This window comes from Aulostomus chinensis, chromosome 19 (genome assembly GCF_037954235.1).
Source record: "Aulostomus chinensis isolate RoL2024-O1b breed Wild chromosome 19, RoL_Achi_v1.0, whole genome shotgun sequence".
Lineage (NCBI taxonomy): Eukaryota > Metazoa > Chordata > Actinopteri > Syngnathiformes > Aulostomidae > Aulostomus > Aulostomus chinensis.
In genome coordinates this window covers 1,745,158-1,757,901 of record NC_141338.1, presented here as the reverse complement: position 1 = coordinate 1,757,901, position 12,744 = coordinate 1,745,158, and the positions used below count along the sequence as shown (strand labels likewise).

Sequence of the window (12,744 nt, the reverse complement as noted above, 5' to 3'; positions counted from 1 at the left end):
GGGTTTTTTTGTTCGTTTCGCTATGTCTTGTTTTGTTGTTGTTGTTGCTGCTAAAATGTTCTTTATCCCGATGGAGGACTCGTCGTTCCTGGTCCGGCCTCCCGTCGAGAACCAGAACCCTGAGGGGACGCCGTCGATGACGTAGCTTTTGTTTTGAGTTTCACTTTGAACATTTTATCTTTTCAAAAATGGCAGAAACCTTAATGGTACAGGTGAACGGTGTCAGCTGCTGATGTTGGTCGTATTCGCTGCATGCGGAGCTTCTATTTATTCTCACGAAGACGAAATGTAGCGTTCATGAATTTGACAAAGTAACGTCCTCATTTTATTTCCAAAGCCCATAAAACACAAACGTGCTTCACTGTCACTACCCTCGCCATTGAGGAAAAGACTTGGGAATTATTAACTGATAACCGATAGCAATACCTCTTTATTTTGTTATGTTTTTTTTTTTGTCAAGAGAAAGAAATCCTCTTCACAAATGAAAAGGCCTGAGCCGTCATGTTCTACCTCACGAACTTACAGGAGAACACAGCGTTCCAGAATCTGTAGATTTGTTTTTGATTTGACGATTTATTGAACAACCATTTTTTTTCTGCGGTACATCAAACTACGGTGCATCAATAAGGCCCAACGGCCAGCTTCGGCCTGGCTGGTACTGACCCCGGCGACTCTCTGCTCCGGCCCAGTAGGTGGCGGTACGGCGCCTACAGGCTGGTTTGACAGCCGCAAGTAAAGTAGGAGAAGAGGAGGAGGCGGAGTCGGCCTGTCCACCTCATAGACAATGAATCTTTATTATGTCCGTGGTCCACCTGGCCAGCGCTGCGTCCGAATGGCCAAGTAGGTCTGATGGTAGGTCTCAGAGCAGGTCCTAGGCTGTCCCAAACCACAACTGGCGCGAGTAGTGACCTACTTCTAACCTAAATTCCAGCCTAAACACGCCCACATTGTAGGTCGGTTCAGGTGCATCCTACGGAGCAACCCATGGCCCACAATGCACCGCGGACGACTTTGTCCCCTAAAAACTTGTGGACCCGCAAGCCAAGTTTGCGCCACCGACAGTCTCCCATTCTGATGAAGACCAACATTTATAGTTGTTGTTGATGACTAAAGGTGCGTTCATGTGCTTAAAAATAGAGAATGAGGGAAAGGTGCTCAGAGTGGAGTGCAGTACCACAGTCAGGCCAGCAGGTGGGGCTTTCGTTGGTGCTGTCTACCTATTAGTGGTGTCTGTGCTCTGCCAGCAGAGGTCGTGCTTCACCACCAATCTTCTAGGGTGTTTAGGTGGTAGCAGGAGGACGTAGGTTGGTACTTGGCAATTCGGACGCAGCCCGGATGCTCCCTCCGTGCCACCTTCACTAGACCCCATGACCTTTTCTGACAGGCGCGTCAGTCTCCAAATCTACTGTAACGTCACATCATCAGTTTAGGATAGCGTGACGTTCGCCCCCCCCCCCCCCCAGTTGAACATTGATGCTTGCTGTGTATGAGATGATGTCACAGATCCGAGAGGCTGCTGAACTAAAAAAAACAACAACTCCATAATTTACGTAATTCATCAATAATGCGTATTTCTTCATGCTGCTTCGTCAAGTTAGTTGCTTTAGACGGAGGGTCAAATATACGACTGACGCCCCAGTGCGTGGCTTCCGATCATCGGGTGATTGTATGGAAAGGCTGAAGGGTCAAACTTCAGTTTAATCTTGTTCCAGAGACGCAGTAGGAAATGTCTCCCGGCTGCTTCAGGCACTCGAGCCACAAGACGAAGTGGCAGTCGGTCTCTGACGTAACTGCGCTGACTTGCTTATATTTACGTACCCCCTGCTAGCCAGCTCGCTAGCTGGACGTGTCACCCGCGGGAGCTTAGCGCCTGTTGTTCTCTGTAAAAGTCGACATTTCATTAATAACACATGAGTGTGTCTCTGGTCGTCATCCGCTTGGAACTCGCCGACCAGTCTCCTTCTCCACAAGGCTTCCAGTACTCAGCCGGTAAGTTCACCGACGTGAAGCCACTGCTAAAGTTGTTAGCCCGGTAGCTAATGTTGTTAGCCAGGTAGCTATTTTTGTTAGCCAGGTAGCTAATGTCACTGTCAGACTGCTCGCTGGTTATTCGCCCAGGAAATTCAGCGTTCAGCCAAACTCAACACAGCACATTGTCAGATATCGAGATGTTTTAATACTGCGTGGTACTCATGCGAAGGCCTGTAGTTGTCCAGTCTCTGCCTGCGTTCTGTAGTCAGTAACTTACGTAGATAACCCGATGGACTTGATCAGACAAGCATGACTCCACACCAGTGTCACTCTCCTGCCACCAACACTGCTGTCACGACCACACTGCATTGGCTTCAGGAGCAATACAGGATATACTGGCCTGCATGCTTCTATAAGTGCTATAGTGCCATCATCTCCTAAATGTGGCTGTCAAACATTCGTCACAAGTGTATGTGATGGCGGCAGGTTGGTGCCCAGCAGGTTGGTGCCCAGCAGGGATGCGCAGTGATAGTGGCGCCTATGTCTCTGACCTGCTGATGTTCTCGTGCCTGTGTGTTCACGCTCTCTGGTGTAAACGTGATTTGCAGTTGAAGGAATGTCTGAGGAAGAACTGCAGGAGAAATCGCTGGGTTTAGCTAAACTGGCCCTGAACGGGAAGAGCGACCTGGAGAGGACGGCCGTGCTGCACCAGCACATCGGCAGCAGAGCCATGGGGGACATGGTCATAGAAACCTTTGAACCCGGCCCAGGTGAGCTCCTGCATCTGCTAGCTAATGTTGCTAAGTCCTGCTGTTGGATGACGTGTTCCTCTTGGCTTCAGGGAGAGTACAAGATCAGACCAAGACTGGTTCAAAAATCAAACCAAAACCATCAATGGTAACAAGTATTGTCTTTGTATCCAAAGTAAAATAAACTCAATCATCGCCAAAAAAATGGGGTTCTCCGTATTTTCTCGTCAAGAGTGCCTGAATCAGTTGGCTCTCGCCATGATGACATCAAATGTAGAAGAGAGGCAGCCAGAGGAGCGGAGCTGATTAGTTTCAGCTTGAGTTGTGGAAGGAGACCAGCAGATATCTTTGTCCTGTCTTTACCATGAATGTTTTTGGTTTTGTAAGGCAAGGCAGTTTTCTTTGTAGCCTGTTTTCCCCTCCAGTTTGTCTCCAGGCTTCATGGCATCATAACAACATCCTCGGCCCTCAGAGCCTCACATCGACTGAGGAGAAACTCCATAGAAAACCTTTAACAGGGAAAAATGGGAGAAACCTCAGGGTGAGGAGGGGAGGAGGATCCCTCACCAGGAGGGACAGACGTGCAGGAGACGTTGGTACAGACAAGAAAACAGTTTATAACACAGAATGGAGGAAACATGGAAATGTTAATAACAGCTGAAGAAGGAAGCTTCTGGAAGGGGAGGCAGGGAGAGCAAGCCAGCTTGATGGGGGACTGGATGGTCGACTGGTTCATGGGAGGGGAGGCAGGGAGAGCAAGCCAGCTTGATGGGGGACTGGATGGTAGACTGGTTCATGGAAGGGGAGGCAGGGAGAGCAAGCCAGCTTGATGGGGGACTGGATGGTAGACTGGTTCATGGAAGGGGAGGCAGGGAGAGCAAGCCAGCTTGATGGGGAACTGGATGGTAGACTGGTTCATGGGAGGGGAGGCAGGGAGAGCAAGCCAGCTTGATGGGAGACTGGATGGTAGACTGGTTCATGGGAGGGGAGGCAGGGAGAGCAAGCCAGCTTGATGGGGGACTGGATGGTAGACTGGTTCATGGGAGGGGAGGCAGGGAGAGCAAGCCAGCTTGATGGGGGACTGGATGATAGACTGGTTCATGGGAGGGGAGGCAGGGAGAGCAAGCCAGCTTGATGGGGGACTGGATGGTAGACTGGTTCATGGGAGGGGAGGCAGGGAGAGCAAGCCAGCTTGATGGGGGACTGGATGGTAGACTGGTTCATGGGAGGGGAGGCAGGGAGAGCAAGCCAGCTTGATGAGGGACTGGATGGTAGACTGGTTCATGGGAGGGGAGGCAGGGAGAGCAAGCCAGCTTGATGGGGGACTGGATGGTAGACTGGTTCATGGGAGGGGAGGCAGGGAGAGCAAGCCAGCTTGATGGGGGACTGGATGATAGACTGGTTCATGGGAGGGGAGGCAGGGAGAGCAAGCCAGCTTGATGGGGAACTGGATGGTAGACTGGTTCATGGGAGGGGAGGCAGGGAGAGCAAGCCAGCTTGATGGGAGACTGGATGGTAGACTGGTTCATGGGAGGGGAGGCAGGGAGAGCAAGCCAGCTTGATGAGGGACTGGATGGTAGACTGGTTCATGGGAGGGGAGGCAGGGAGAGCAAGCCAGCTTGATGGGGGACTGGATGGTAGACTGGTTCATGGGAGGGGAGGCAGGGAGAGCAAGCCAGCTTGATGGGGGACTGGATGATAGACTGGTTCATGGGAGGGGAGGCAGGGAGAGCAAGCCAGCTTGATGGGGGACTGGATGGTAGACTGGTTCATGGGAGGGGAGGCAGGGAGAGCAGGCCAGCTTGATGGGGGATTGGATGGGATAAGAAAAGGGGGGGTGATGCAGGCGGCGGTTGGAGGAGAGAGATGGAGCTCCGGTGGATCTGTGGAAACACAGAGAGACTGAGAGACGCCAAGGACAAACTACAAAGTGCAACAAGTAAAGAGGAGCAGAGGAGAGGAGAGGAGAGGAGAGGAGGGAAGGGCTCCATGTAACCTGATGTGTCCCCCAGCAGTCTAAGCCTATAGCAGCATAGCTATCAATGGTTCAGAGCTACCTGAACCAGTCCTAACTGAAGGCTCTGTCATAGAGGAAGGTCTTAAGCCTGGACTTAAACGTAGTTAAAGTGTCTGCCTCTCTGACCCATGGAGAGATGCTGGTTCCACAGTAAAGGAGCCCGGTACCTGAAGGCTCTCCCTCCCAGTCTGTTTTTATTGATACTGGGAGTCACTAAAAGACCTGCATTCTGGGAGCGGAGTGCTCTGGTAGGACAGCAGGGACTAATGAGCTCTTTCAGAGAGGATGGAGCTTCATCATTGAGAACCTGATGAGTCAGCAGAAGGACTTTGAAGTGGATTCTAGATCCTACAGGAAGGAGAGAAGCTAAAGTGGAGAGATGTGTTCTCTCTTCTAACTCCTGTCAGAACCCTGGCTGCAACGTTGGTTTTTGTAGATTAGTTTTTTTATAACACACACACACACACACACACACACACACACTCACACACACACACTCACAGACATGGAAATTCACATGTTTGGAAGCATAAAACGAGTCAAATTAACCAACATCAACAAACCAAATGGCAGCACTGTGACATCAAACCATGTGACAGTGAACATGATGTGATAATACAAGCCATCGAATGTTGATGCTGCAGATAAAGGAGGTGGCGGAGACCCCGGTGGGTCAGCAGACCAGAGCGGCGAACCTCAAACTGCTCAGATGGAAGCCGGCGGCGAGGAGTGCAACGGCGCAGCCACCATCACCGCTCCAGACTCGCCCTCCAAGCAGCTGCCGGAGCAGATCTCCTTCTTCAGCGGCAACCCGTCGGTGGAGATCATCCACGGCATCATGCACCTCTACAAGACCAAGTGAGTTGCACGTCAAACGCCCCCTCTACTACTTCCTGTCCTCACAAGCTCATGCGGATCCTGTCGCCTCGCAGCAAAATGACGTCGCTGACTGAAGATGTGCGACGTAGTGCCATGGTGTGCATCCTGACCGTCCCCGCCACCATGACCAGTCATGACCTCATGAAACTCATGGCTCCATTTAACGATGTCATGGAGCACATGAAGATCATCAGGGACTCCACGCCGAACCAGTACATGGTTCTGATCAAGTTCAGCACTCAGGTACATCCTCAGCGGTCCGTGGGTGACGGCGAGAGGAGAGAGGCAAAATACACAACTGACGACCCGTTTACATCCGGGGGTTCTTTGTACACACGCTTGAACAAAGGTGTGTGTGTGTGTGTGTGTGTGTGTGTGTGTGTGTACTGGTACCTCTTTATTATGAGGTTCTAAGCTGAACAGCTGGGGAATGTGAAACTCTGGCAGGTTCACCTACTCAACCAGAAGTGATGTAGCCGACACCACTGTCACTGTTGTGGTTGTAAAATGGTGGCTAACGAGTTCTGGGCATCAAACAATCGTCTCCCCCTCAGCGTCTGATCCATTTGGTCTGATAACGTGGAAAGTCCAGAGAGGTCATGTGACCTAATTATTTATTCAAAGTGAAGATAGCTGCGAGCTAAAAGGAAGTAACCAGCTTGGCTGCGGTGCCAGGAATGCAGAGAGGTTGACCTGGCGGTGAGGCCGTGAGCTTGATGACCACTGGCGAGGGCGGGAATGTGAAGAACGCACCAGAGGTTTACATCACTCAGTGACTCTGTCGCTGTGTTTGTGTTCAGGCAGACGCAGACAGCTTTTACACGGCATGTAATGGCCGCCAGTTCAACTCCATCGAGGAAGCAGTTTGTCAGCTGGTCTACGTGGAGCGAGCCGAGGTCATCAAGTCTGATGAGGTAAGCACACTCAGGATCAGACTCTGGAAAACAGTCTCCGGTTTGGATTTCAGGCCGTTTTATTGTTCTAATGTTTTTTGTTTTTTTTAAGTCAAAGTGACAAATAGAAGCTTCAAGAAATGAATCAGCAGACAGGTTGATATCCTCGATCATGACAGCGCAGCCGCACAGTCGGGATGCCACCTTTATTTCACCGTCAGCACAAAGGAAGAATTTGCTAAATCCAGCTGGGTCGGTTCAGGGTTGAAACCCTGCCCACGCCCCTCCTCTCTAATCTGTTGGTCCGCCGTCTCCCAGGGAGCCAGCCTACCTGTGATGGAGCTGACGGAGCTGCCCAAGTGCACCGTGTGTCTGGAGAGGATGGACGAGTCGGTCAACGGCATCCTCACCACGCTCTGCAACCACAGCTTCCACAGCCAGTGTCTGCAGCGCTGGGAGGACGCCTCGTGAGTCGCCCTCGCTCACACACACACACACACACACACACACACGCGCTCTTTATTGGCAGGTCAGGAACCTGAAATCATGAGGCTGAACAGGAAACTGCAGCAGGATGAGATCAAAGCTGCGACACTGACGGGATGAGTTGAGCTGGCAGCTGCAAGGAGAGGAAGAGGCTCAGGAGAGCAGGAGCACCACTGGGACGTTCAAATGTGTCCCAGTTCATCCGTGTTCGCCCTGAAATACACAATTCACATCGACAGAGGTGTGTGTGTGTGTGTGTGTGTGTGTGTGTGTGCGCGCGCACGCTAGTTGGTCAGTTTTTGCAGAAGAAGACAATATTTGTAGAGGAAGACGTTTTAAACTGCAATTCCAGCAAAAAACACTGGGAGACACCATAAAATTAAAAAAACTTCCCAGTTTTAAGGCTTTGTCCCGGTGCTCAGTGTTCATTTAACTCCTGATGTATGAAAAAATACGTCCTCGTCCGCTCCTGTAAACCAGTTCGCCGTGTTTCCTGCTCTCCTGAGTTGTTGCGTCCAATGAAAACGCTTCCTCTGATGCTCCCATGAGTCTCTGACTCTGGAGGCACAGAGAAGAAACGCGACTGTTTTCCGACTACTACTACTACTACTACTACTACTTTCTAGAGTAGTTTGAACTCCGACACCGGTACCGGGCCTCCCAACTACGTGAGATCAGCACCAGCGAGCATCAGGGTGTGTATTTTGTGGTATTGAAACTCCATCGGCTCCTCCTCAGACCCGGTACAGCAGGTGGGGGTCACGTGCTCCCTCACCTGACTGTCGGTGAGCTGGGTGCTTCTGCAGCCTTCCTGTTGTGCGTTGTGTGTTCCTGGCCTTCCTATTCACACCTATTGTTCTTTTGCACAAATGCACACGCGTGACTGGGCGAGTGTGTTTTCAGGTGTCCTGTGTGTCGCTACTGCCAAACCCCGGAACCTGTGGAAGAGAACAAGTGTTTCGAGTGTGGCGTTCAGGAGGTAACGGACGGCACTCGGTGTTTGCGTCTGCGTCAGCGTTCCCTCGTCACTCACTGCTCTTCCTGTCCGTAGAACCTGTGGATTTGTTTGATCTGCGGCCACATCGGATGCGGCCGCTACGTGAGCCGGCATGCCTACAAGCACTTTGAAGAGACCCAGCATACGTACGCGATGCAGCTCACCAACCACCGCGTCTGGGACTACGCAGGAGGTAGGAGGGGGTCACTGCCAGTGTGTATGGGGGGGGGTCGGGTCATTTTATCGAATTAAATCAAAGCTGCCTGATGGCTCTCAAAGTTGCTGTGTGTTAGCAAACAGTTTGAGTTCCTTCAAGCGGCTTCAGAAAGGTTGATTGAACGAGTTCTTAAAGGTGGCGTGATGAAGTCTGGAAGACTTGATCTTGTTAAAGCCACCTTTAACAGTTTCGTCGCTCTGTTGCTGCTCAAACTTTCATTTGAACCTCCCGTCCATCTTGGCCGGCTTTTTCAGTGAAATCTGTTGCACAAGACAAGTCAGCAGGAGAGACGCTGTCACCCGCACCCAGAGATCAGTTCTGATACGAATCTGCTGGTACGACGCCAGAGAGCTGAGCATGCTCAGTACCGCCGTTGTCACTGGTAGGGTTAATACGTCACCACGGGGCCGCAGTGAAGCAGCGGCGCCTCCTATTAAAATGGAACATTCAAGTGAAATTTATTTGAACTTTGTATCAAAATATGGTTGAAGAATCAAGGGTTGCGAAAATAAAAACTTCAAAAACACAACCAATAAAAAGATTCTAATAAAATAAGAGTTGAATTAATTGAAAGAAACTGCAAAAGCATTCAGTTTGGTTTAAAAGTGCTCAGCTGTTCCTGTGTGTTCAGCATCAGGTTTGAGCCGCAGTGACTGAATCCTGCCACTAGGGGACTGTCTTCCCTGAGCAGCGGGTGGAGGAGGCCTCCAGCTGCACCTCCAGTCACCCTCAACCCTGCTGCCAGTTCTAGAGACGTTCTGAACAAACGTTAGTGATGTTCCACAGAAGAACATCATCACTAACTCTTCTCTGATCCCCTGGAGCTTCTAAATTCGGTTGGTGGTGATTTGTGTCAGACATCAAAACCCTCCGGTGCAGAGAAGCAGCTTGAAGGGACTGAGAGGTGTTCATGTCTCAGCCCTGTTCTTGAATCATCTCCTTTCCAGGAACTGCAGAGGCCCTGAGAACCTCCCTCACCTCCCTCAGCTCTCTCACCTCTATGTTGTAGATAACTACGTGCATCGGCTGGTGGCCTGTAAAACTGACGGTAAGATGGTGCAGTACGAGTGTGAGGGCGACTCCTGCCAAGCCGAGGAGAAGATCGATGCTCTTCAACTGGAAGTAAGTGTGTGTCTGCTGCTTTCAAAGCTCAAACAACGTGGGAATCTTCTAATGAGTTCTCCTGGTCTGCAGTACTCGTACCTGCTAACAAGCCAGCTGGAGTCTCAGAGGATTTACTGGGAGAACAAGATCGTCCACCTGGAGAAGGAGACGGCTGAGGAGGTACTTTTCTCTGTCAGAAACATTTGTCTCTGTTGAACGGGTTTGTCTTTGGAACACAATAAATCTGACACTGAACGACTGTCTGACCTGTGAAAGAGATCATTTTTCATTGTAACATCATGAAACCTTGGTGACCTTCAGGGTCCTGCAGGCGCCTGCAAATAAGATGTGTTGTCGCCATTGTTAAAAATCAACAAAAATGAGAACAAGAATTGGCAAAAGTAAATGAGGGTTGACGTATCCGGGCAGATCAAGAGCTTTAGAGATGAGGGGGTGGCTGGTGCTCATGGGAAGTGTAGTTGTTATTCTCTGAAGCCTTGCAGCTTTCGGCCAGAGGGGCCGCCAACAGTCAGTGTGTCGGCGCTTCACCCCCGTTTGATTGTTTGTGTCAGATCAACAACATGAAGGCTAAATTTAAGGAGACGCTGGAGCGCTGTGATAACCTGGAGCGGCGGCTGGGAGAAATAACCAAAGACAAGCAGGGCATCGAGAAAAAGTAAGTGGCGTGTCTCCAGCGCCCGCTTTGTGTCTGCGGCGTCCTCGTTCTCACTGTGCGTGTCTGCAGGTGCACGCAGCTGAACAGTCGTGTGGTCAAGCTGAGTCAGGAGCTGAAGGAGGAGCAGGAGATGAACCGCTGTCTGAGAGCCAATCAGGTGCAGCTGCATTCCCAGCTGGCTGAGGAGGAGCGCAAGGGCAAAGAAAGTGGTGAGTGACGCCGGTACGACAGGTGGCAGCGGTGTCGTCAGTCACATTTGCAGGCACCTGAACCATGTCAGAGCGCCGCTGGAATGCAGCCGCATCTGGGTTTCTTTTTCCGCTGATGGATGCTGGTGTCTCCTGTCGCGTCATTTGACTAAAGCCAGATGTTAGCAGGTTTTTGGTCAATCCTCCATTTTGAGGAACAGAAGGTTTCAATTGAGGAAGCCATCAAGACGGCTCGGTCTCGTCACGCCTCCATCTTCAGTTGTAGCCCTGAAAGATGAGGCCAAAGAATCCAGACCAACAGGATCAGGAACAGAAAGAGTGTACATGATGAGCACTGAAAGATTTAGAGAAAACTGGTGTTGGAGAGAGGCTCTCTTAGTTCTGTAGCCTGCGGTCTGAGAGAACGCCCTCTTATAAACACCAAACTATCAGAGGAGGACTGCTGACATTCAGGGAGGAAGTGGACTCAGGAAGGGAGAGCGCGTACAGGAGGTGGAGGAAGATAAAAACCCGAGCCAAACGTCACTTCTGCCGTTTTAAAACAACTGTAGTTTACTTTGAGTCCTGGAACAACGGGCAAATGTTCCAAAGAGCTGCTTTCACTGAGCAACTGTCTGGCGTCTGTTCGTGGTCATCACGTTCCTCCAGCTCATGGCTCCGTGCTCACGTATGTTTGCTGGTCTGTTGTGGTCCCGCAGGCGACCGGAAGGACGAGACCATCGCTGAGCTGCAGGAGCAGCTGAGAGACGTGATGTTCTATCTGGAGACGCAGCAGCAGATCGAACACCTCCCTCCTGAGGCTCGCAGTGAAATCCAGGAGGGTCAGATCAACATTGCGGCGAGCCCTTCGGACAGCAGCGTGGACTCGGCGGGAGCTGGCGCCGCCTCGGCCAGAGGCAGGAGAGGCCGCGGCAGGAAGAGGAAGTAGAGGGAGGCTGAGAATGAAGCGGGAAATGTCAGGAATGACTGCCACCTGGCAGCGTGGACACGTGTCTGTCTGTGTCTGAGTCATGGCGGCTCCACTGAGATCGCCCTCAGAGGGCGAATCAAGACGCTGGACTTCCTGAGAAGAGTTGATGTTAACCTGCTCGCCTTCCCTCCTCCACGAAGACGTGACGCAGCCAGCGGGGGTTGATGACTCCACCAGGAGTGACTCAGCGCCTCGTTGGTCTCCAGATGTGTTTGACATCCTCATGAACGTTGATTCTGTTGTTCCACAGCGGCGAGGTTCTCCCTCCTGCTGCGAGTTGGAAGATGCTGCTCTTTAATCTTTGCGGAGCCCCTGAGCCGCCACACCGAGACCACCAGATAGAACCTGTTCCCTCACTTGGTGAAGTCACAGCCAGGAGATAAAAGCTGTTATTTTCTAACTTGATGCACTTCGTGGCCTCAGTGTGCGTCTGTGCTCTGTGCGGCCGCTCCATGCTCCTCGCTCTGAAACGCCTCTGAGGTTTTGTGTTGAAACGTGTTTCTAGGAAGTTTCTCGCTCGCATTTCTGGCACTTCTGAGTTTGTCCTTCTGCTTTACACGTCGTGTCTCTTCTGCCCGGCGCCGGCCGTCGCTGCTGCTGCTGCTGCTGCTGGCGGGAGGAAGAGGAAGCGCCATCCTCTCGCTCGCCACTCATTAGAAGAATTAGCAATGATCACTCAGTGAATAAACACCTGCTGGACTGAGCTATGAGTTTGTTCTGGTCAATCACGAGGAGGGTGGTGGGAGCTCAGGAGAGGCCCCCCCCCCAGCAGATGTGGGGGGGTGACTCATGTCCTCTCCTCCTTGTCAACAGTTTACCTACAGCAGAGTAAACTCTGCGGCCTGGACGCACGCCAGGCCGCCAACAAACCTGGTGACGCTGGTTTCTCCCTCGGGGCTCAGCCGGATGTCTGACGTGTTCATGTGTTCATCTCTCTGAGGAAGAGGCTGCAGAGCGATGAAGGTGTGAACGCGCGGCGCCACAACAAACGTCCCTCCATCTCTCACTCGCCGGTCTGTACAGAAGCTCACGCCTGCCAGCACGTGAACCGATTCTTTCTTTTTTAAGTTGCCACAATAAAAAAAAAAAAAACCTTTCAGGAGTGTCAGTTAATCTTTGGAGGAAAGTTTAGAAGACTTGATTGACGTTTTTATTCAGTCGTCTCGTTAAATTTGTTTTTGATCCCTCGATTTCTAGCATGAAGGCCATGGCAGGGCCAACACATAGAGACAGACAACCATTGGCTCTCCCAGCCACGCCTACGGTCAATTTAGAGTCTGGATTAACCTGGTCCCTCTTGATGTCTTTGGACTGTGGAGGAAGCTGGAGTACCAGAGAGAACCCAGCAGGAACAGGGAGAACATGGAGACTCACCCAGAAAGACCCCGTGCTGCAGCCGGGGCTCCACCCACAACCCTCTTGATGGGGGGCCACGGTGAGGACCACTGCTCCACCCACAACCTTCTAGCTGGGGGCCACAGGGAGGACCACTGCTCCACCGGGCTGAGGCAGTTGTGCTCTGAGGCTCCGAGTGTAGAGAGGAAGGAGTCGATGGAAGTTTTAATCTTCGGTTCTT

The 12,744-nt window shown here is 51.6% G+C and overlaps 1 protein-coding gene across 1 annotated transcript; it reads left to right on the top strand.

Moving 5' to 3' along the window:
- Window positions 1-1,485: 1,485 nt before the first annotated feature.
- brap (BRCA1 associated protein) lies at window positions 1,486-12,266 on the top strand. The gene is made up of 13 exons (XM_086187975.1): window positions 1,486-1,989; window positions 2,580-2,741; window positions 5,382-5,595; window positions 5,670-5,859; window positions 6,417-6,530; window positions 6,828-6,976; window positions 7,899-7,974; window positions 8,047-8,185; window positions 9,219-9,331; window positions 9,404-9,493; window positions 9,886-9,989; window positions 10,059-10,198; window positions 10,897-12,266. Exons 1-13 carry the CDS (start codon window positions 1,911-1,913, stop codon window positions 11,124-11,126), a joined length of 1,800 nt encoding a protein of 599 aa, XP_086044101.1. The 5' UTR covers window positions 1,486-1,910; the 3' UTR covers window positions 11,127-12,266.
- Window positions 12,267-12,744: the final 478 nt, after the last annotated feature.

Coding starts and splice junctions, on each gene's coding strand:
- brap (XM_086187975.1), top strand. CDS start 1,911: ATGAGTGTGTCTCTGGTCGTCATCCGCTTGGAACTCGCCGACCAGTCT. Junction 7,975..8,046: donor TCGAGTGTGGCGTTCAGGAG/GTAACGGACGGC, acceptor TCCTGTCCGTAG/AACCTGTGGATTTGTTTGAT. Junction 9,990..10,058: donor AAGCAGGGCATCGAGAAAAA/GTAAGTGGCGTG, acceptor GCGTGTCTGCAG/GTGCACGCAGCTGAACAGTC.